This window comes from Tribolium castaneum, chromosome 10 (genome assembly GCF_031307605.1).
Source record: "Tribolium castaneum strain GA2 chromosome 10, icTriCast1.1, whole genome shotgun sequence".
Classification (NCBI taxonomy): domain Eukaryota; kingdom Metazoa; phylum Arthropoda; class Insecta; order Coleoptera; family Tenebrionidae; genus Tribolium; species Tribolium castaneum.
In genome coordinates, this window is record NC_087403.1 from 3,665,859 (window position 1) to 3,690,460 (window position 24,602).

The 24,602-nt window shown below is 36.7% G+C and overlaps 1 protein-coding gene across 2 annotated transcripts; it reads left to right on the forward strand.

The window, feature by feature from the left end:
• Nucleotides 1-9,650: 9,650 nt before the first annotated feature.
• On the forward strand, nt 9,651-24,550 carry HGTX. Of its 2 annotated transcripts, XM_008195191.3 has the most exons (4): nt 9,651-10,598; nt 14,924-14,947; nt 16,634-16,818; nt 23,863-24,550. In XM_008195191.3, exons 1-4 carry the CDS (start codon nt 9,953-9,955, stop codon nt 24,025-24,027), a joined length of 1,020 nt encoding a protein of 339 aa, XP_008193413.1. In that variant the 5' UTR covers nt 9,651-9,952; the 3' UTR covers nt 24,028-24,550. The 2 variants fall into 2 exon arrangements, with proteins under 2 accessions (XP_008193413.1, XP_008193414.1); XM_008195192.3 differs by lacking the exon at nt 14,924-14,947 and having other exon boundaries at nt 9,653-10,598.
• The last annotated feature ends 52 nt before the right edge of the window (nt 24,551-24,602 follow it).

Consider the following 24,602-nt stretch of genomic DNA (forward strand, 5'->3'; position numbering starts at 1 on the left):
GAAATCGAATGGCGTCGAAGAAAGTGCTAAATTTTCAATAGTTTTTAAGTTATGAATTTTATTTTTATTTTAGCAAACTATTAATTGGAAAACATGGATCTTTTTTGAAAAAAAGACTATTTATCAGTAATAAGCCTGATAGAGTTACGTCTAATAGTTCAAAAGTTTTTATTACTATTACCCAATGAATACCAAAAATATATTAAAATATTCTCACACTCACTTTTCAAAAGTCGATTACGGAAAAACTATTAGCAAAAGTAAAACTATTTTGACGTAAACTTATGTAAAATGATCCGAAAAATTGACTACCGTCGAGGAAATCGCCAAATTCGTAATAGTTATAATTTTGTTTTTAATTTAAACGTCGTTCATTTTTTTTTAATTTATTTGAATATCACCTTGCATTTAGATAATTTTACTTAGCAAATGGCGATTATTAAATTAATTTGTATTTTTTCAGATATTTAGATTTTTTTGTAAACTAGTAATTAACATACTTTGGTGGAAACAACAAGTCAATTCTTAACAATTTAGTTTTTTTATGAACAAATGAAAGGAAATACAATATACAAATAAACATTTTTACATCCAACTATGTATTTTTTTTAACTATTATTACGTTATTTGGACAACTGTTGCGGCAGAAACTGTCTTATGCGAAAAATTTTTCGGAAGAAATTAGACATGCCGAATTACCTGACCGTAAATAAATAGATAAAGCTGCTCTAATTTAATGCAGAAGTTCACTTAAAAATTTGTGCTGCGCCCAGCGTTTGATCGTTTCCTTAATTTCGGTTTCCGGAAAAGGAATAAAACGAAAAATAAAATTTGATGCAGCACTTGTAATTTGGGTGCATATGTGGGGTTAAAGCACTTGAATTCCAGTGTATGGGGAGGATTTATAGACCGAACAGCCGCCACCCTTACATACCTACCTAAGGTAGTTCGGTCCTGATGCCGAATGTCTTTATATCAGAGCACTTTACCGGATTTATTGTCAAAAATCATGGAAACATTTTATTTATACTAAACTTTTACGCCTTCGCCCGGTTTTTATACGGCGAATTTATTGAATTTTTCGTTTGATTAATGAAACTATTATAGTGTTTCATTACGTTTTCGAACGGTTTGGGGGTGCATCTTGAGCAACATGCAGCGAGGCGATGTTATTATGGCCTATGGTTCTAATCTGTTTTCTGCGCTCTGCTCCGCCGACAAGGTCGAGAATCCTCCAGACCGCAACTGGGAGCACACCTTTCCTATACTTTACATAAATGTCCCAATATACATGTGGTTGGACTATAAAGTTTTATTTGATTTAATAGTGATGGAGGTATAAGCATTCGCCCGAACCCTCTTAGTAATAAATAAAATATACAAATTTCATTCTTCAACTCTACTCGCTCTTGCCTTTTATGGCATGACGGGGGTGCCGCCAATCATAAAAACGAACAATTATGCCTCAAAGGCAGAATTGGGGAAAACTCCGGATTCAATTTCGCGGGCTGGAGCGAGAAGTTGCGTATTGTCCGGCATGCGGTTTGACATCGGAAGTGTTAATATTGGGGCGATGTAGGTGCGCAAGATGGGCACAGGTGCGGCAATCGGTTGTGATTTCAGAATATCCAAGTCGGCTGTCATTTCCATACACCCCTGTGGCCAGCGCGATATCTATCTCCTGAGATATAGAATTGAATTCGAAATGCCGCTGACCAATAACAAGTGCAGATTACGGTTCCGAAAATTGAATTCAAAAACTCGGATGGAATCTATAATGTGACCTCCTTGAAATATATATCTTGTTTGGTTTTTACTGTCAGCTTGCGAGATTGGGAGAGTTCGGGCGTCGGAAGACACGACTGCCCATATATCGTAAAGCTGTTTGTGGTCGCTGAGCTAAGTGCCTATTTGTTTTGGTTAGGTCTCCAGTCGCGAGCCTTTTAACACGTCCACTCCACTTTCTATCTCTCTACAATTAACTGCGCTTTCTTACTTATTTCCCATCGGGAAATCTCTCACGTACCGCTAATTTACGACGAATTTTTACTTTTATTCCATATCTCTGCCAAATATGGAACGGTCGCAAAATTATTACTTGCAGCGAAACTAATTCTCTCGGAATCACTAAATTGGCCGCTTATTAGGTGGATTTCATTCGTTTTAGCAGATTAGTTTTGGTTTGTTGGTGGTTTGTTGTATTTTTTTTTATAAAAAAGTACAAAAAGGCGAATACGAAACTGAAACACCTAGTATTTATTTTATAAAAGCCTTCTACACTTCTACAGCCTGTTAGGGAATAATTTAGCAAAAATTTGAAAGTAAAATTTATGTAAATTAAAAATGCAGTTTTTCCAAAAATCGTTCTGAAATTAAAGTTACAAATTTTGAGAACCGCTGAACAGGAATGATAAAAATTATGTGTACTTTAAAATTATTGACAAAACGGCAGAACTAAATTAGTTTGTTGGCCACTTCCTAATTTTTTATTTCAATTTATGTTTTGATATAAAAAAAAAACAAAAAATTATGCTAGAACTGGGGTTCGAACTTCTTACACAAATAAACATGCTACATTTTTTGATTGCCCGGGGGTTTTAATCAGATTTTTCTGCAGCCGTTTTCGAAATTTTTCAAGTTTTTTGGAAATGTTGTATCTTTTACTTCAAGAATCGAAATTGCTGCCATTTTTTTAAATTATTTTGGTTTGTTTCATAATAAAATTATGAAAAATAATCGCTCTAAAACATAAAAAAAGATCAACAAAATAAAACTTTAACTTTAAATTATGTGTACTTTAAAATTATTGACGAAACAGCAGAGCTAAATTAGCTTGTTGTCCACTAATTTTGTATTTCAATTTGTGTTTTGATATTAAATACAAAAAAAAAACAAAAAATTATGCTAGAACTGGGGTTCGAACTTCTTACACAAATAAACATGCTACATTTTTTGATTGCCCGGGGGTTTTAATCAGATTTTTCTGCAGCCGTTTTCGAAATATTTAAAGTTTTTCGGAAATGTTGTATCTTTCACTTCAAAAATCGAAATTGCTGCCATTTTTTTAAATTATTTTGGTTTGTTTCATAATAAAATTATGAAAAATAATCGCTCTAAAACATAAAAAAAGATCAACAAAATAAAACTTTAACTTTAAATTTTGTGTACTTTAAAATTATTGACGAAACAGCAGAGCTAAATTAGCTTGTTGTCCACTAATTTTTTTATTTCAATTTGTGTTTTGATATTAAATTTTACAAAAAAAAAACAAAAAATTATGCTAGAACTGAGGTTCGAACTTCTTACACAAATAAACATGCTACATTTTTTGACTGCTCGAGGGTTTTAATCAGATTTTTCTGCAGCCGTTTTCGAAATATTTAAAGTTTTTTGGAAATGTTGTATCTTTTACTTCAAAAATCGATATCGCTACTATTTTTTTAAATTATGAAATTGTTTCTGGTTTGTTTCATAATAAAATTGTGAAAAATAATCGCTCTAAAACATAAAAAAAGATCAACAAAATAAAACTTTTCAGTATTTTTTTGTTTTGTGAAATATATATTTTTTTAATTTTTTTAGCAGACAGAACAGTGAGAAAAAAAAGATATTTTTTCCAATTTTGAACACAATTAAAGAAATATTTAGACTTTTTTTTTGATTATCCAAATACTATCCAAAAACTGTAAAAATGGCAGAATTAGCAATTTTAGAAGTGAATAAACGGCTAAGGGAGAGCTGCGGAAACAGAACCTAACGGGTTATGGTTGTGTACAAATTTTTAGATAAATATTATTATCAGAACATTCATTAATGTGCGGTTTAAACGGAACAGATGGAATATTGTTTTTTAAATTTTTTGAAACTTTAATTCCAAAATTTAGATAGATATAACGTTCACTAAATGAATCAATAACTGCAAGAATCGCTTCATTAGACGTCAAGTAACTAATCGCCAATAGGAAATAAATTTTCTGGCATTTAAAATTACACTCAGTTTGATCATCTGACATATAATTATCTCAAACTAAAGAAAATGTTATTTTTTTAACCCATTTGTTTTGAATTATAACTATGATTTATTTTATGTAAATATAAAACAAACAGCAGCCGCAAAAACCGCAAAGGGCCTTGCAGACAAAAGGTCTGTCTCTGGTTTTTTACATGCTACTGGGTTTAAATTGGTATAAAATATTTGAAAATTATTATTTAAAATTTTTTGTAATTCTTAATAAAAATTAGCAAAAGGGTTTATTTTAGATTCTGAAATGGGTACAGACGAACACACAATGAAACTTGCCACTCCAGAATGTTTAATGGTTTTTATTAATTTAATTAACTCACCGTGTAAATTAAAATGAATTTTGCAGAACGATGAATTTAAAATATCAGATAACTGGAAATTAAATTGGAAACTGATCTAATAAAGAGCAAATAAATATTTAATAAACAATGATATTTTATTACGCTTAATCCCATTACGTTCCATTTTGCCAGTAAATAACTGGACCAAACAAAATTATTTTAATGTTAATTAAAATTGATTTGCATCGCATCGGAAAAATATTTAAATGAAAAAACAAATTCGTAGCAAAGCTTGGTATGGTAATTGAAAAAAGGAGATGGGCAGTGATTGTGTAGTCAAAACGTTAATGTGATGGGTTATGACAGGAGATAAACAAATTTTAATGTTGGCAATGCAATTATGCTGGACATGTCGAAATATAAATTAAAACACGTGGCATTGATATGTATCGTATTTTAACATTGGTCACATATCAAGTGCTATCTGCGGATGTGAATCAGATTAAAAGTCCTCGTGTTCATTACATTAATAGTGTTTTGTGTATACGAAACTAATAACGAGAAGGGCTCATATTAAATTAGGGCCCTTGTCGATATTAAATCTCTTTTCGAGTGCGGTTCACGCTCTTACGCTCCGAAAGTCATTCATTCAAATAAGCGACCCTCCTTTTACAAACTGTCACTACAAACTTTTTAAACTTCATAGCTGAAATAAATTCAACCATTAATTCCCGCGATATTTTTTTAGTTCGCGCCTTGTGATTCAATTACGTTCGCCATTAATCAATTGATATATTTTTATGAGAACATTTCGTAATGAAATTGCTCGGGGGAGCATTTTCTGAGGATCCATCAACAGCCAACTGCCGATTTGAATCCCGAAGATCTGCCAAAAGCCAGCGTTTTAACAATTTTTTTGCGCTCCGTGTTTCTGTAATTTGTTGATAAATTGGGGAGGTTTATTGAGTTATGAGGTGGTGCGGCGTTTGGCAAAAACTTGAAAATTGAGGTCATAAGTCTACGATTGGTTTGGTTGTAATTGGTCTGCAGCTTGGAGCCGAAGAGCGAAAAAGTCGAGACAAAGGGCGTAAATCTGCCGTAATGTCGCGGAAATACACTTGGAAAAAACTTAATGCATTAAATACAGCATGAGCTTAGCACTGGCGATATTAATGCCATCTATTGGCAAACTTATAAAATATGTAATAGGAGGCGAACGGCACTCCATGCAAACTGGAGCTTAGGGTAAAAATCAAATTACATAAATGAAACACATTGTGAACTTTTAATTTATGGCCGTTCCGGAAGTCGCCCAATTGCGTCAGAACGGATTTTTATTCCCGTCCTATTGTTAGGAATCGATTTGAGCGAATGGCTCGAAATCAACCTAAAAATTTATTACCATTTATACATGTTCGGGCGTAAGAGTTTCCGAGGCACCAGTAAAAAATTAACGCTCTGCTGCTGAACACAAATTAAAAACTTTGAATAATAAGAATGCCAGCGAATAACTTTCAAAGCGCTACAATAAAACTCTCAAATACAATTAATTGCTACGACGCCCGGACAAACGAATTTCTCCCTTAACTTAATTTTTAAGTTTCTCAATAACGAAAACTTACCAACATAAAACCCCACACCGCCCGCTCCTATTCACACAAACGCTAAACACGAATCAACTCACAAATAAAACTGAATTGCCAAATAAATCTTCCGATTTAACCGGCCCCAGCATAACACACATCAAAACATGAGACTCCTCTTAATAAATACACAACAGTAGCCACATGCTACGCTCGGTTAAAATTGTGATCAGATTTACGTTCATTCGTGACTACAGAATTTCAACAGAGCGTTGAACCAAAAAAGGAATTAAATCTCTCAATTTTTGAAAAGCCAATTATGAATGTTCCTCTTAAAATTTCTCATTAATGATAGTAATTGTGGTCCCATATGGCCCAATGAATCATAATATTTAATATGTGCATGGGAAGTGTTTGCACAGTAATATATGATATTGTGATAAATGTTTGGGTAACGACTTTTTAATATTATTTTTGTCACCCCATATTTGCTGTGTTGTCGAATCAAAATTAAAGAATTCTAAATATTCGACGGATCAGTAGAATAAATAAAATCGTGATTTAATAAAAAAGAAATAAAATAATTGATAAATTGGATGTGAAGTGAACAAATATCGAGGCTTTTAGGGAGATTCTACTTATCTGCTAATAGCAAATAAGTATCCGAGTTTAATCGTATCAGTAGTAATCTGTAGAGTCACTATGGTTGAATGAGCGCATCATTCTGTATTTCAGGGTTGTATTATTAAGTCGTCCCCTATATAAAAGACGAAGCAATCCGAAATAAAAGACATTGTATCGCTTAATTTAATTTGGTTAACAGATTAAATTAGAAGCGAGATCGAGCCCGATTGGAGCGATCGGAAAAATGCGGCAATAAATACGGCTGCGTTTTAAGCCGCTAATATCAAAGTGGTAAATGGCTCAATTTAAACGCCATTAAAATAGTTAGCATGACAAGCCAAGTTTCAGTCAATTAGGCCGGGTGACGGAATCCGTCCCTGCACAGGGGCTGGAGACCATCAGCCACCCCAGTGCTAAAAGCCTTTTGGATATTACATGTTAAAATGGGGGTAAGTAATTCGATTTGTGCCGCGTCTCCAACTAACGGCCTGTTCCCTGCTCGCGAACAGGACTTCGAACACTGCAGAGGGATATCTGTCGCATAATGAAATGTTTCATTAACTTGAAAACAGAGATCTCAGCAACGAACCGACCACCCTTAATGACACGGCTCATTCGATCGCGTTCTACACCCAATTACATTTTTCGACAATTCGCCTCCTGTTTATCTATACGAATTTAATAATAAAAAGAAATGGCTGAGTGCCGAAATCAATGTAATGGAGGCAGTGCCACTATCGAATAAATAAAATAGACACAAGAGCTCCTCAATGCCGGAAAATGCCATAAAATCGCGATAAAACTACCGCAATATATTTACAAGACTCTATCATAAAAAAACAAAATGTACCGGATTTTGCTCATTTTTGCACATAAATAAGTGCGATTCGCGATGCGCGTAAAATGTGAAAACCACTGAATACACACAAGTACAAAATCAAGCGGGCTCACAAAAGTTTCACCAAAACTAGTCATTACTAGTGATTAACCCACATTTCAAATAATCCATTAGACCTATACCAGATAGTTTTTTGTAAACAATTATATTATTAAAAAAATATAAAAAAACTATAATAAAAAATAATTATATTAACTTTTATACAAACAAATAAAATTGAATGGAAACTATTTGCACTCTAGATGAAAATAATAAACGCTCTATTATAAAGTACAGTTTCAAAGTTAGTTTTGAGAATAAACCAATCGTGTTTTTTTTCTAAACAAATTATTTGACCTGATAACCTGACCTGACCTGACCTGACCTGACCAAAACTAGTCATTACTAGTGATTAACCCACATTTCAAATAATCTATTAGACCTATAACAGATAGTTTTTTGTAAACAATTGTATTATTAAAAAAATATAAAAAAACTATAATAAAAAATAATTATATTAACTATTATACAAAAAAATAAAATTGAATGGAAACTATTTGCACTCTAGATGAAAGTAATAAACGCTCTATTATAAAGTACAGTTTCAAAGTTAGTTTTGAGAATAAACCAATCGTGTTTTTTTTAACATTTTAGTTTCATTAAAGGCATCTATAAACACAAATCTTCCAAAGTATTTTATCTGTCCTTGCTGTTAAAGTATGGTTTTATCTACTCAAAATGCTGCTTGACCTGGATATTAATGTGGTAGAATAAGGGTCACTTTATCATCGGTTATAGAAAACAAAATGGTTTAATCTTGTTTTAGTGCATGTCTGCATGAATTGGGTGGGAATGGAAAATGTGAAATAGGAGGAAAGCATCAAGTTGAAAGTTTATTTGAAAGAATGATGAAGATATTGTAATAATGTTCGTTGAGGTGTGAACAAGAAAAGTGTTGTGTAGCGAGGTTTGGAAAATTTCTTTGTGTATTAGGTCGCAATCGAGTGAGTTTGAAGCATATTGGTGCTTCTTTCCAAAGCGAGAGCGTTATATTCGATGGGATATAAGTTGATATATGAGCCATATCGCGCGATCGGGCTACAGGAAAACGCATCAGTTCAAATAGATGTCAGAAATCAATACATTCAATCGCCTATACGTTAAAAGCTTTTCAAAACAAACTGTTTGGATACCGTCAGTTGAAAACATAAATACATAATATACTATAAAATATTAAAAAAGCAGGGAAACTTCGCCCGTATTTCAGATTTTTCCTGATTTTTCTTTAATAAATTGCTTTTCAGAAGTCTCTGCAAATAATTCAATCTGAACCTAAAACCTAAACAAATATCTGTAACGTATAGCTGATGCCATCAGCAACAGCGCGCTTCACAGCTTAGCCGGAGACGTCTGCAACAATAAATAATTGTTCAAATGCAGTAATGCATAATAATACGAAAGTACTAAATTATTTATTGGGATAATTGGACTAAAATGTAACACATCGCTTTGTGAAAAGCCGTCCAACAAATAGACACCACCATCCATACAAGATAACTAAATTTAACTTTAATTAAGATTAATGATATGCAGAGTAGTTCTATCTTCAGTTTAGAGGCCGCCACTTCCGTTCCCCTTCCATTAACATCATCTACAGCTTTTAGCTTGATCCCGATAAGGTTGTTTGCACCAAATCGACTTCTGGCTTCCGTTCGGAGGGTTTTATCCACCGATTGAAAGTTTTAGCTTAGAGTATCAATAAACAATAATTATTCATTTAATGATGCTCGTAGAAGAATAAAATAAGGTTTATGATTTGGTATTCGTAACGTAGAGGTAATAGCGGGCGGGAATGCGTGGAGCGTGTGTATGAAGTTATTACTCGACATAATAACGAAGGTATGTATGTGTGTGAGTATGAGGTCGGAAGTCCGGCAGCGAGAACGACAGCGGGAAGGCGGGAAGCCGCCAACAGGCCAGGCTGTAGTGAGTTAGTGATGTGCTCAAACCTTTCTTCCACCGCTAACATGTTTATGCTAGTAAAATACCTCCTTACAGATTGAGTCTCATGTATACTCCGATAATACGAGTCCGGAGGGGGAAGGGCGGTCTTGCAACCGTGCGGGCGGTTCCAGACGCGCGCGCGACCGCCAATCACGGCGCCGTTCTGGGCCCGCCGGTCCTCCTTCCCGCCAATGAAAAAAGCATTAATCTCTTTTAAAAATAGAGCAGTGTGCAGCCACGCAGCCGGGCAGCACGCACCGCCGTCCGAATCTCCCCTACCATAAAGGCCAGTGTAATGAGCTTTAACGGTAGCACATATTTAACATGCACTACAGTTCATAGACATCCCCACCGCGGAGGCCGCTGAGTCACCTTGCCGCCGCCCACCGCCTCAGTCAGTGCTCACCTCAAAGTCTAAGTCAGTTCATTGCCGACGCCGAGTCACCGTTGGCCACCGCGAAGTGCTGTGATGTGCAGTGCTAGCCACGTGTTGTGAGAGCCCTGACTAGCCCGCGACGCGAAACGCGTCCTCACCGCAACCACGGCGTCTCCCGAAGCAATGACGCAACACAGCGACGCGTCCAGCGACCGATCCGAAGTCTCCGTGACGCCGCCACCGCCAGTCTCCAAAATGCTGGAGTTCGCCAGCCAGCAGAACCTCAGCTTCCTCAACATTGAACACCGGAACATGCTCGCCGCCCCGCTGGCGGCGCTCCACTCCATGACGGAGATGAAGCAACACCAACACCAGCACCACCTCAGCCCGGACCACCTGCACGGCCCCGAGAAAGCCGACGATGTCCTGCTGGAGCGTACAAGTTTACACGTAGAACGCTCCGGCTTGACCTCGCGCAGCCCCCTGGGGGCCACGAGCAACAGCAATAGCTCCCAAGGAGCCAACCCGCACGGCATAGACCACATACTCTCGCGACCCTCGCAAATCACGACGGGCCCGCTGCACTTCCCGCACAGCCTGGGGTTCACGCAGAACACCCTGGGGATGGCCTCCAACAGCGCGCAGACGGCCTCAAACTCGGGCCTACGAGGGTTCAACATCGCCGCCGCTGCCTTCTTCCATCACCACGCCGCCAACTCCGTCAACAAGCCGCCCGTTGAGCTCGGAAGAAGCACCGGCGGCCTGTACTGGCCCGGCTTCCAGGGACTCGTCTCCAACCCCATCGCTTGGCGGGATCGGCTCAGCAGCAGTAAGTCCAAAAACGGGCAATGCCCACTCGATTTGAATTAATTTAATGAACTGACAACTATCTCAAGTGCGTGCGTGATGCATGAGACGATGATACATGTAGCATGTTGATGATTTCATAGTTTACCTGTACGGCCACTAATTCCTATCGTAAACACTGTCACCCCGCGCAATCCAATTCAAGTCAAATGTTTGTTTCGCCACATCACAAATAGAATATGGTTTCTATCTAAGTTAATCTATTTGCCGGTTACAAACAAATTTACCAAACGCATTAATCCATCCGTCTTGAATTTTTCCTTTTACGATCCGACGATAAAAGATACTCTCTCAGTAACGCGAAAAAAACAAAATTTATCTTTTGTTTTCGTGATTATCAATGACCGAAAGTTATACTATGATAAAAAGAAAATAAAACAACATCGGCGCTAGAAACGAAAAAGTAGATGGGCCATCAAATAGTAGAATATCGGAAATAAAAAATAATAAAGGGATGATTGAATCTGAGATTACAGCCGGACGACTTAATTTTATGAAACGATTGAGAAACGAAACAAAGTTTGTTCACTGAATTGAAACTCTGTTAGAGACATTAACAAACAAATTGCCCTAGGAAAAATCTGAGCAAATGTTTGTTTTAGTAATTGTACGGGGTCGGTTCGCTCGGTTTGTTAAAGAATTGTCCCTGCCAGAGGAAATAACAATCGTTGTTCCTCCAAACAATATTATCATTTCTTCACATTACCCTGTTTATACTGCATTCATTTAATCTCTATTGGGGAAAAATGACATTTGTAATTAAAATGATTAATCGTCATTTCTTGGTACTATCTATTGTTTATAGTGGTGTAATGGGCAAAATAATGATTACTATTCGAGAATGTAAGCGACATATGCGTTTCTTCATTAGTGAGTTGATTAGGTGATATCAATACTAATTCCGTTATCGCACAGAGAGGCACATATGTTTGGAGCATTATTACATCATATATCACAATATACAAGTATAGGTGATTGCGGCCAGTTAGACTAGAGTAGAGAGCGAGCACTCAACCCCTCCACCCCCGAATGAAACGTTGGGCGCGGATACGTAATGACCGGTGACGTATGTGTTATTTGTTTGGCGCCATCTGGCAGTAGCGTTATTAACTTGGCAAATCAAACAAGCCCAGACATTAATTACGGAGATCTGATAGCTGTCGTCCGATTCGAACCTTGTTTTCAAACATATCCTCATATTTTATACTTCAGATGTATTAAAATGGCGACGCACACGTGCCCGTTTTTTGGACCACACTATATATCGGGCGCCGAAACGTCGCCACTTCAGTAGAGACCGAATATAATTACGCCATAATCTCAGCATATGCCATGTTGATGTTATCATTTTTCCATCAGTTGTAACACTTGATATGAATGCATTACAATTTGCACCCAAATGCGTTCACGCGTGTCCCATTTGCCAAAATTTGTTTACAAAGTGTGGACCGTAATGGAGCGATACAGCCGGTATATAAATTTAATTAAGACAACTTTGTCTTATGCTCGTAATAAACAGTTATCTGAAGTGTGCGTCGTATAATAGCTAACATGGTCGACATGATGGCTTTTGCGCGAAGTACGGCGTTATAACAGCCAACTTCGCTAATTGAAGACCCTAGTACTGAATTACTTGTTCATCGCAGCAACATTTAACGGTCTGTCATGTTACTGTTCCGTCGTTCAACCCGCTTTTACTACCTCCACCAGTCGAGCTAGGGATAAATTTACTCCACGTCCTAAAACCGATGCCACCGCTTCCTTATTAATTTTCGACAGTCGACACTAAACCCCCACATTCTCGCACTATACGGTACGATGTACGAATAATTGATTCTGGACTTTTTATCGCGCATATTGCACCCCATACACCATTTTATGAGCGATGCTGGCGTGTTCCACTGTATCAATTTGCGTATCTTTTAATTGAAACCATAAAAGTCACAACGAGACCCGACGCAGACACAGACTTATAATTTCAATGGGGGCACAGTAAATCTAATCGTAAAAATTTTACGGACCGAGATATCTTCAAAACTACAGACGATCATCACATTAAATTAAGCATTACCATTTGTTATGGCTCACAACCATTCCGAATATTTGCCTAATTGGAATGCTCCGAGCTTTTTACAGTTTTTCTTACGGAAACCACAAAAACCTACAAATCAATCATTGCATAACGTACAGAAGATGTCTGTACTTCTGTCTGAGCTTCATAATTTTTTTTTATCATTTGAAAGGTTATCATATATTTGTCGTTTATTTAAATTAATTTTCGGCTCAAATACTAGGTACTTGACAATAGTTAGAAACCAACGGGTTCCCAATTTGTTGTTAAACAAAGAAGGACTATAGAAACACTAGAATACCGTCCAAAAAGAACACTTTCACTTTAAGAGAGAAATTTACAAAATTCTTCCTATTAAAGTTAAGCAACCATCATTCAAAAAATAGGAAAAATAGGAGAAAAACGGAAAGGAATAAAATAAATTTGTGGCACAAAGCTTACACATAGTAAAAAATATATTGATTATGATTATACATACAGGACCACATTTCATATTTTCATTGTGAACCATTTTTGAAAAAAACCCTTAAAAAAGTCGACGTTATTTTTAAAAATACTACAGTTTGACACCGCTGTAACATTTGTGCCGTCATTGATTTTAGAATAATGACCCCTTATTTAATTTTTTTATTAACAACTAACATTTTTGTTTACTGTTTTTGATTGTATACCTAGTATAAAAGTATAAAAAAGTTAAAAAATTAAAACAAATATTAAAAAAGAAGAAAATGGTATAAGTAAGGGCGATTGCTTTTATGATTTTTTGAAACATTATTATAATAAAAATATGAAATACTTCAAGAAGTATTTAGAACCTTTTAAAATGAAATTATTTAATTGTGATGTGCATCTTTTGTGCATCTGAGAGTTTGCTATGTTGCTAAATTGGTATTTTATTTCCATCGATTAGATTTTTTCGAAAATGTTTCTTGTAATTTGCGTGGCGCAAAATCCATGTCGTACGCTTTCTGCGTACATTATCTGCATCCATCTCTGTTGGCAGGGTTGTAATTTGAGCGTGAATCGCTTTATCTGTTGTATGATGTGGGCTTTCTGAGTATTTAGCATGAGAATGGTATCGATGGCTGTGGTCCGATTAAAAGAGTTAGAGATGTAAATGAGTCCGGGTATGTAAAACGGGGTACGGCTTTGGTGGCGTCGTCGGCGTCGTTGCGCAACGTTCGGGAGATTGTTATCGTCACAATCCATCTTCCGTATCGGGAGAAGTGTTGTGCGTGTCGTGTAGAACAAGCATCACCATTGTAGCAGTGTTTCTGCGGTTGCTAGAGGCGGTAACCTAGCAACGGAAGCAGCCGGGGGTGGGAGCACGGCCGCACCGATCGAGCAAGCTGTTTTAAGCAAGACACCCTGTTAGAATAATTATATCTCTAGATAACGGGATCATGAGATTATCCACTTTAGTATCGCCCCATCTCGCTTATCTACACACTAGCACTCTCTTACATGCTCCTGTTATGTCTGTCGGACGTTATCCTTCTCCCAGTATGAATAATTCCTTGATTGCGCTTTCATGAAACTGACGAACAAGGATCTGCCCCATTCCAAGACGACTCCTGATCATCACGCAACCGAAACACTATTACCGACTAATATCGTTGCCATATTGGGAGTTTCTCAGCTCTTTATCGATCGACATGATTTACGGATACGTGTTCACTATTCTCGCACTGCTGAACATGGGAACATCATCTGAAAAGGCGGATTTCAACGAATATCCGACCGATATCGGCAGCTACGTAAGATCCTACGACCGAGACTATAGATGCATTATTGAATTTGTTCCCGGCTTATACCTCCCAAGAGGAACATCTAACGCTACATCCTGCGTTGTCAGCATATATAGATTATTATATAGACATCTGGTCTGTTCAGTGTAGAATCTTACAGATATAAAAGTATCGACTTCGACACAATGGAAACCTAACCTGGACTCTTTTGCATCCTGCGCGATATTTTCGGAACCATATTGCCAATATAAACTTGAATTGTCCTATAAATAATATCGATGTTCCAACAATACATCCTATAATAGCGAAAGCACGTGTTCTCAGAATACAGAGAGCTTTTTAAAACCGATACATACGAAAGATGGAGACGTTACTAAAACTGATTATCTCGCATTTGCACCCTCTCTTCTTTTATACACTGCATCTCTTATGTTTTACAACTCAAACTAAACTATTTTTCTATTACAGAACAAGATGCTTACTTTAAATTTGGTAAGTTACAATTACTTCATTTTGAAAAGCATGATTTACAGCCGCAGTCAACCCTATTATCAAAATTACATTCATTTAAGAAATTAAAACGTTTCAATCAAAACCAAAACATTGCAATTACAATATTTGTCCCGGCGCATCCACCATTTTTGAACTCTCACTTATACCCAACTTTAAGAATTTATTTTCTTCAATTTGTAATAATATTAATAAAATTGTATATTTACACAGGTGTTTTTTATTTATAGTGATTTACCAATTTTTTACTTTAAAATGCCTTAAAAATCCACTATTTTAGAATCAGTATAGCGCTCATAAATTTTTTATTTCGAGATAGTTGTGGTTTTAATTCAAAGTAATATACAAAAAGTTGTATGTTTTTACTGATATATTCTATTTGCAGTGTTTCACATTTTTTTCTAAATCGCATGCATTTTCATGCATACCACTTCCAAAATTTTTTAAATTTGAATTTTTTTTATAATTTGGACATTAAATCATGTTTTATAAACTAATACACATGCAAAAAATACTACTAACAAAGAATATACCGAAGAAAAATTTAATTATCCCGGCGCATCCACCATTTTTCTAATCACATTTTTGAGTTTTTAAGGATTTGTGGGATTTTAATTTATTATATTATGAATAACTCTTATAATTTAACTGTCGTTAGCTATTTACGTTGTTTCACAGACTTTCTATCAAATTAAAAGACTCAAAAAGGCCGTTTTTTGTTTTTGCTTTTTTCTGCACTTTTAAGGATCTCAGTACAAAATTGACAAGATGTAAAACAATGACGCATAAATGAATTTAAAATTTGCGATAAAAGGAATAACCATGACTTTTTAATTATTTTTTTAATATATCTTATTTATATTTAATTATTGCTTTTGCTGGTTGCTGATATGAAGTCATTTACCTCGGATAAAGACCAAAGAAAGATGTGACATAATGTGGCGCTCGGTCACCCCTTTGTCATTTTTTGTATTAATTAATTCCGTGGGGTGCAAGCCTTGTCGAGTGATTCTTAAAAGGATGAGCCCGGCGAGCGCTAATTAACTTTGTATGCTTTTCGAAATAGTAAATTTCGTGTGGATTTTTCTTGCGTTTAATTAGTCGGGGGTAAAAATGTGATATAGCTCGTCGTTTGTGGATTTTTGCGTTGCGTCTCCCCGGCGGAGTTCGTCAGCCCTTGTAACATGTGTTGAGTGAGCGAGAGGAGAGGATTTTAGTTAGGTAGTGATTTTCTGAGTAAATTCCGTATTCTCGTCGCATTTTCGTGGTTTTGTTGTGCTGTATCGTTTAACTATTGGATTCTTTTTGGTGCGAATCGAATACTTTATAAAAAGGGCGGAGAGTGGAAAAAATCTCGGCCCGAAATTGCGGGTCATAAATTAAATCGTGTGTCGGAACGTATTATGCGTGAGGGTTTAGTCGCCATCATGAATTCTTGATTCATTGCTGATTTAAAGCGTAATCATCACTGCAACAAAACTGAGTAAAATGGCCGTATAAAGTTCGCTCGTAACGCGATTATAAAATAAATTTCGCCAAGCGCACGCATTGTAGGCCAACGATTTGTTTTTTATTGTTCGGATTAAAGACAATCCTCGATGACATTAAACGTTTCACCCTAATAATTATAGTCGCTTTGTCACAAAAACACCTTTTTTCATTTTACAGTGAATCAGGGCAATGTGGGAGGAATTGGGCCGGACAAGGACACGAAAAAGAAGCACACGAGGCCTACTTTCTCAGGACAACAAATTTTCGCCCTGGAAAAAACCTTCGAACAAACCAAATACTTGGCAGGACCCGAGCGCGCGAAACTCGCCTACGCTCTAGGGATGACGGAGTCCCAGGTTAAAGTAAGTCGATTTCGCTTATTCAACCATTTCGTATTTCGACAAACGTTTTACAACTATTTTGTTTTTTTTTTTAATTTTTTAATAAGTTGACGTGTTGAGATTGTCATTGTGGCTGAAGTGAGCGATGTGTTCACCGAGAGTTTTGATTAATTTTTTCTTGTGATGAGTGCACGTCGGTGAGGCGTCCGTTAATTCGGGTGGCTTCGGTGGCGGAATGCGTGGGAGTTGATTGGGGATTTGGTTTAAAATTAGTTGCATTTAGGGCGTTTGTAATATTTTGACGGAGAGGAAAAGCGTATCTGAACATTAATCTGAATTTAAATAGGCGGATGAAATGTTGAGAAATATGTTAATTTTTCAATTATAAATCTAATATAAATATGTTAAATATCTGGTCGGCAGTAAGTCGAGCGTATTGAAAGCCGTCAGTCGGCGATTAGCCGCCCGGCTCAATATATCGGCTCGTTTCAAAATGAATCCGATTAACTTTAAGTATGTTGTGGGGTTAAAATAGGCCGAATCGAAATCCCCCATGAGTAATTCGGTGGCGACGCGTGTGCCTGCGATATGTTCGGAATTAATGAAAACAGAGCAGTCCGGGAAGTCGGATCGGGGCTTGACGAACGTTTTCGACAAGTGTAAATGCCCCCCTTTTGTTACTCTGTAAATTTGCATTTTTATTGAATCTCTAGCCACCGAGATTTGAATATAAGCCTGGATGTTGACAAAAAATAATACGGCTAATATTGAGCTCAGCGCACTTCCACGACGCGCTTTTTAAACAACCATCCACTTTTTCGCTCACAAAGAAATCCCTTTCAACAAATCATTCCACGTTCAGCCCACAAAGCCCGCTGCGACAACCGACAACGCCACACACTTTTCACACACCAACATTAACCCGCCGAATCAACACCGACACCATCGCCTAGCAAATCATTAACCATTAACTATACTTTCGTTGGTAAATTTTAAAGTGTTGGGCGTCAGAAAAAAATGAAAATCGCTAGGTGATGGAACGTGTTTTTGCTGGAAGATTTGTGAGTCTGTCATCGGCGCTGATTCGAGCGTGTCCCCGCTGTCTTGTTGGGATATCAATCAGATCGGCAAATCCAAATAGCAATGACGATGTTTGTTATAAACAAGTGGCGCCCCCAGCGGAACCCGCCGCCCTAATTCAATTTGTCAGGAGATTATACGGCACAGCCGCACACCCTCCCTTAAACGATACATCATACAAGTACAGCTGGAGCCATAGTCGGTGACTTAAGGGGTACTAAGGACAGACACTCATTCGGGAATATTCACTAGTTGCGGAAAAATCCGGTTAAATTAATGAAATCGTGGCGAGAGTGGCGTAAAAATTCGACGCCCGTTGCGAGAGCAATTCATATTTAAATTTAATTAAACTTGTAACAAAGATAAAATTAATTTTTAATTTCTGGAGCTAGGTAATGAAGGTTGGAGATCTTAAAAAGTAGACGTTTAGTTGAGTTTTACGATGATTTTCTCAGCGGTAAAAGTGCAGCTTGGGGAGAGTTTTGTCCAGATTATTTTTTCTTGTATTCTCCGAGGTCCTTTTAGTTTAATGAAGCCGCGGTTTAATAGCGCCTCGTCTTATTATTTATTTACTCGCATCAAACACCGAGCTTCCCTCCCTCTGGAAGTGCATCCCGACCCGAGAACGGAAGGATTTAATTTACAAAAATGCGGAATGTTTTATGATAATAAAACTGCGCTCAGATTAAATAAAAATGCTAAATAAAAAGCTCTCGCGGGGATTAATAAGTTTGCGAATCTCGACTAGTCCCGCTTTGTTAAGCTCCAAATGGGACGCCTGAACCCACACGCTCTCCTAAACATCATCGTATTAAACACTAATGAATTATACTTTCACTTTAATTCACTCATTTTCACTGCACCATCTTGCGGCCACCGCGCTCTTACCGACACCCAATCACAAAAACTATCGCCACCAATTATCTCCTATTAAGCACTTGTCTTGCAAATCATTATTTGTGCCACCACCGTTTGTTCTCTTAACAAATATTACAAACTCAGATCCCAGATATTTTTAGCTACATGCCTAATTAATTGGCAACAATTTTAACAGAATTTTAAGTAATCTGTTACAGGGGAGTCTGATTAAAACGAACTCAAAATCAGATGCTCAGAAAAGCTCAAAAGTTTTGGTCGGCGAATAAATTTAGTACAAACAAAAATTTTAAATCTAACTGGTCTCTGAGCTTAGTTCTTCAAAATCTATTACAAAGTTAAAGCAAAGAACAGCCACAGAAAAAAAGTACTTTATGAAAACGTAAAATGTTGCACTGATTTTTTGGTCGTGGTCGAATTGGTTCCCAATAATCTCTATAAGTATTCTGTAAAAGGTAATGGTCGAATTGGTTCCCGGGTGATGGTCGAATTGGCTCCCGCATGAGCAGGTAGGTAAAAAGGATTAAGCCAAATATATGTTAATATTTTAGATTTAAAGCTTGTAGAAATGTTCAAATAATTATTTTCTTGGCACAAAATCCAACAACAAATTTCATTTATTCATGGCTAACTGGTTACTTAAAAAAAGGAGAATGTAATTTTTAAGCCCAATGCTCTCCTGTAAATTTCGTAAAATGTTTCGTCTAGTAATGACTACTAAGACATCTCACATGATGACGTTGCGTTCGTTAATATGTCTATTAATACTATTAAAGCATCAAAATGGAGACAAATTACAAAAATAATTTTAACATTTTTCGACATAGTACCCATTAAGTTCTATGCGCCTTCTTCATCGTTTTGGAAGTACTTGAATACTCGAAGAAATATTTATCCATAGCCTTTAAATTGTTAAAATACGATTTGTTTTTGAACGTTTTGGAACTTGTAAATTTGTTCATACACTTACAAACGCCATTTCTGTTATCATAATACTTTAATCTGTTTACCTGACCTACGAACCAATTCGACCATCCCCGGGAACCAATTCGACTATAATTAGAGAGGATTACAGAATTTGGGAACCAATTCGACTCGTCCCGATTTTTTTGGCGAAGATACTACTGAATTTCATTTGCCTATTAGTCATGTACACTTAAAAGAAAAGTACTCAAAAGACGCAAACCTAGTTGATATTGCGTTTTTGACGAATTTTTAGACGCTGAAGTTGAGGTTGTCTATTATATTCCAAAAATGTGTAAGTTGTTCGACTTATTTTAGTTTAGGCATTTTGGATCAAAATGAGTAGAGTAACAGAAAGGGCGAAAAATTCGGACTCTAGCGATTATTTTTTTAGAATAAAAGTCCATCAAAGGTGCAATTTGGGATTGTAAAGTTCGCGATGAATTTTTATGGTGTGTGTGTGTGGTACGATGTCTGGACCTGCCATCGATTAATTGTGTGTTGTAAACTTTTATAGAGAGTTTTAAATTTGCGAAGGTATTGTAGAAATTGTCATCTCGCGTGAACACCTGCAGTTTGATATTTATGGCGATTGTATAAATAGTTGATCCGGCGAAGCCAAAATTCGGGTAACCGCTCATTTAGTAATGTTAATCTTGCGTAATTATTGAATAATTCTGTCGAAATGATGCTAAATAACACATGGTTGTGACGTGCCGCTGGTGGCCGAATGTGTTCGTTTTGAGCGTTTTGTAGTTCATATCGCGTATCAGAAAACGCCTGATAAATATTAAAATGATGTGTGCGTCGGTTGCCGGTCATATATTCAATTTGGTGGCGGACATTATGCGCGTCCGCCGAAGTTTTCCCAAATAGAATTTGCGTTAGCGAATCAAAAGGTCGGAATATCGCAAAGTCGGCGAAAAAACCCCGATTCGAGTTAAGTGATTTCGGGTGGGTCAGAGTGGGCGGGCGTCGAATTAGCATGTTAATTGCGTGTTTTTGCGATGAAGGGCAGGATTGGCAATTTGACGCGGCGCGTCAGTGGCGCGATAGAGAAAACGCGCGATAAATATTAAAACCGGAATGAAATGGACATAGAGCCATCAAAGCGTAATATTTACCGAATTCAATTAACTGATATATCCTATATAAATTTCCCCTTACAGCGGTGACATTCGGCGCGGCGGAGTCATCCGGCCCCCTTGGCCGGCCGCCATTGCTGTCGAGCCCCAATCCATCATGCACATGACACATATAGAATTTTATTCTGCGGTATATCGATGCATTGGTCCAGGCCCGGCTCTTCCCGAAATGACGGTTTGATTTATTGCTGACGTCGCTAATCTACGTGACGTATATATGTTTTTATTGTTTGCGAGCGCAAAACGTCCGGTTTTATAATTCCAGATAAAATCTGTATGAGTTACATGGCGGGGGTGGGGGCGATCCCGTACCGCCCTAATCCCCGGTCGCTATGTAAATGCAGGGTCATTAGTGTGTCGTTAACCGTTAACGTAAGGCGACCGAATCGATTAACGCTAAGTGACTGCGTAATTAGCTGTACATGTTGCCGCGGTGCTGCAGAATGTGCGCTACCCCTCATCTCCGCCACACCACTTGGCTTGCAAATTAAGGACCACTCACTCGCAATTTGTTTCCACGCACAATACGCCCCCTCATTAAATCCGATCGCAACACACTTCATTTCCAACAAACATCATTATAACTAAAAAACAGCTCGCGCGGTGCCTCTTCCGGTTCCTCTTATCATTTTAATAATGCCTCACCCACGGCCGTCCCTATGCCGTCTTCTTCATTTTTGACAACTGCGTCAGATACATCAGCTCAAACGACCTCTTTTAAATTTTCTTATTGTAACTGCTGGAACTTATCCTTATTACATATTTTGTCTCTTTCAGGACCTCTTCTCGTGTCATTGATCCGTTTCAGACTCGCTGTAGTTGATTTTTTACAGAAACTATTATCCTCCACCGCTTTTATACATACACTGACTTCATTGCGCTTGGCGTAGTGACAACTTACAAAACTTTGACAGAACAAACTTTTTTATTTTTCTAAAAAATCAACAAACTAACACTAACATCAAAATAATAATAGGGAATTCCTAATTTCTCAGAAAAAAATAAAATTCCAATAGTTAGTACTACTAATACAAAATGGTAAAAACAGTTTTTTTCTTTTTCTTATTGTTTTTCTACTAATTTTGGTAATTTTTGAGTTTTTGAAGATTATTTAGCTTTAATATTATCTAATATTTTGGGACACCGTGGCGAAAAATTTCACAAATGAGATTCGGTCCAAGTTTCGAAAATCTTAGTAATGAGCTTGGAACGCAACTTTAATAATTTAATTAAAAAAAAAACTGCTTAAAATGCAATATTTTTAATTAGAAGTTATTTTTTGAGCAAAAAAATTGCCGTAGTAAGGTGCTATTTGAAAAAATGTTTTTATAATAAACTCGAAAAGTAAATAAAATTTCAAAAAATTGTATTCCCGAAAATTACTTCATGATGTACTAATCATTTTTTTTGTAAAGGTTTGTGTTTATTAAACATTTGATAAATAAATTTTGTTTTTTCTTGAAAACAATTTTGAATATAATTTTAGGCATATTTTCAGTTTTTGAGCATTGCATTATGCATATTTTTCTTACATTCTGAGCTTATTTAGCTCTGCTTTCCGTCATTTTGTGCTAAAAAGTCTGAAAGCGTTTAGATTATTTTATTTAGCTTTGAAAATACTAATTATTGTACTTAGAAAATGACAATTGAATATGATAAGTAATAATGCATTTGTTTTCTCCTACACAAAAAGAAATTTCTAGGAACTAATAGCTCCGATAGTTTCTTGATACACTCACTTACTGATATTTTAAAGTTATTGCATTTGGCACCGTGACAACACGTTTAATCCGTTTCCAACATTTGAGCATGAATTTTTGACGAAAAGCGTTTATTGTATTATTCAGTACATTACAGCTAGTTCAAATTGAATTACTGATATTTTTCATTTAATATTTGGTTTCCAACAAAACGAATTCTTGCTTATGTTCTTGTTCCTAATCGTTATACAAAAGACTAAATTATGATACGAGTGTATTTTGTGGTGCATTTTTATCTGATCTTATGTGAATAATCTTGTGTTTCCACAAAAATATTTGTCCGACATTACAAAAAATAATTTGTTCTAAGACGTTTGTTTTTGATTTGATGATTGGGTGTGCAGTTTAAAATTTCGTTGTTTACTCCACTGGAAGTTGGCAAATTGAAGAATCCAATAAAGGAAAATAAAATGAGCTTTTCAACTTTATTAATTTTGTGGTTCTTGTGATGAAAGTTTTTTCTTAAAATGTAAAGCAAACTAGAAGAAAGTTGCGAAGTTTAGTTGGAAATTGGTAAAAACTGTGGTGGAGCAAACGCATGGTGAAGTTGTATTTATATAAAAATATAATTTAAGTTGAGACGATTTTAAGTTGATGTTTTTCATTTGATATTCACCCTCTTCTAATAAAGAAGTCGGAAGGACGTGATAAATCACTGACGGAAAAATTAGCAGTTGTCTTATCTTTCTCGCTGGCTGGAATTAATTTCGTAATGATATTTTTCGCAATTAAAGTGAGACCTTCGGCTGGATCCGTGTAAGATTTAGTGAAATATGGTAATTGAAATAATGTATAACAAATCAGGTCTCGTGAGCCAACATCTTCGCGTTTAATTGATGAGAGCGGCGTTCTCGCGCATATCGAATCGGTAGCATCGCGTTTCTCCTCCCTGTATTAACTGCGAGACCCTATTTTGCATGATTTATCGTCCTACTATAGCTCTAAATACCGTGTAATTCGCAAATTTAATATATAATGGCTCTGTTGTACAGAAATCGCTGAAAACGTGTAGCCTGCTTCGGCTGTTTAGCAGTTTTGCGGAAGGTTAAACGATACATTTGCACCCCTTGTTCGACTAAAGAAAGCTCCGCCTTTTCTCCACCCTTAAGGATGTTTGCGACCAGGTCTCTCTGCTCTGATAAAACTTTTATTAATTACTCCTCACTTTGAAACATGGCTGCTCGCACAAAAATGAACCCGACTGCCTTCCGCATATGATTATTTCTGCTCTCCTTTTCCAGGTATGGTTTCAGAACAGACGCACCAAGTGGCGGAAAAAGCACGCGGCTGAAATGGCGACGGCCAAGCGGAAACAAGAAGTGCTAGACAACCAAACCGACGAGAACAGTGACGTCATTTCCGACACTGAAGATGAACACGCAGCGAAGAGACAGAACATACAATGAGAACTCGAACTCGTTCAAATAGAGACCAAGACTCTTGTAAATATGGTTTAGTGATCTCAGTGTTTGTGAAGACTTGTGCGTGGGACAAGGGACGTTGTGACGCGCTTTGTAAAAATGTTATATATCTATAAATATATGTATACGTATTATAACGCTATTTATTGTTCTTTTGGCGCGCGAAACTGCGCGATTTCGCCGACCAGGGGAAATTGGGCCGTTTTCGCGCCGACTTGTACAGCAGCTTGAAACATTGCGGGAATAATATCCTCCATTGTACATAACTTTCTTTTGCGTTTGATAGCAATATTTACAGGGTGATTACGGAAATAGGCTCGTGGAAAATATTATTCCCATTAATATTTTTGATTTAAGAGCTCGCCGCTCTCAAATGAGCTGAATAGAAATTTGTGTTGGAAAATTCAAAACATCGTGCAATCTTCTTACTATAGGACGCGGCATTTTGCAGCTAAATTATGTATATTAAAATGTATTTGTAATATTAAAATAAATATGTTCAAGTGAATCCCGATTTTAATTAAGCCTCATCCTCATAAATACACCGAACATTCCAATAA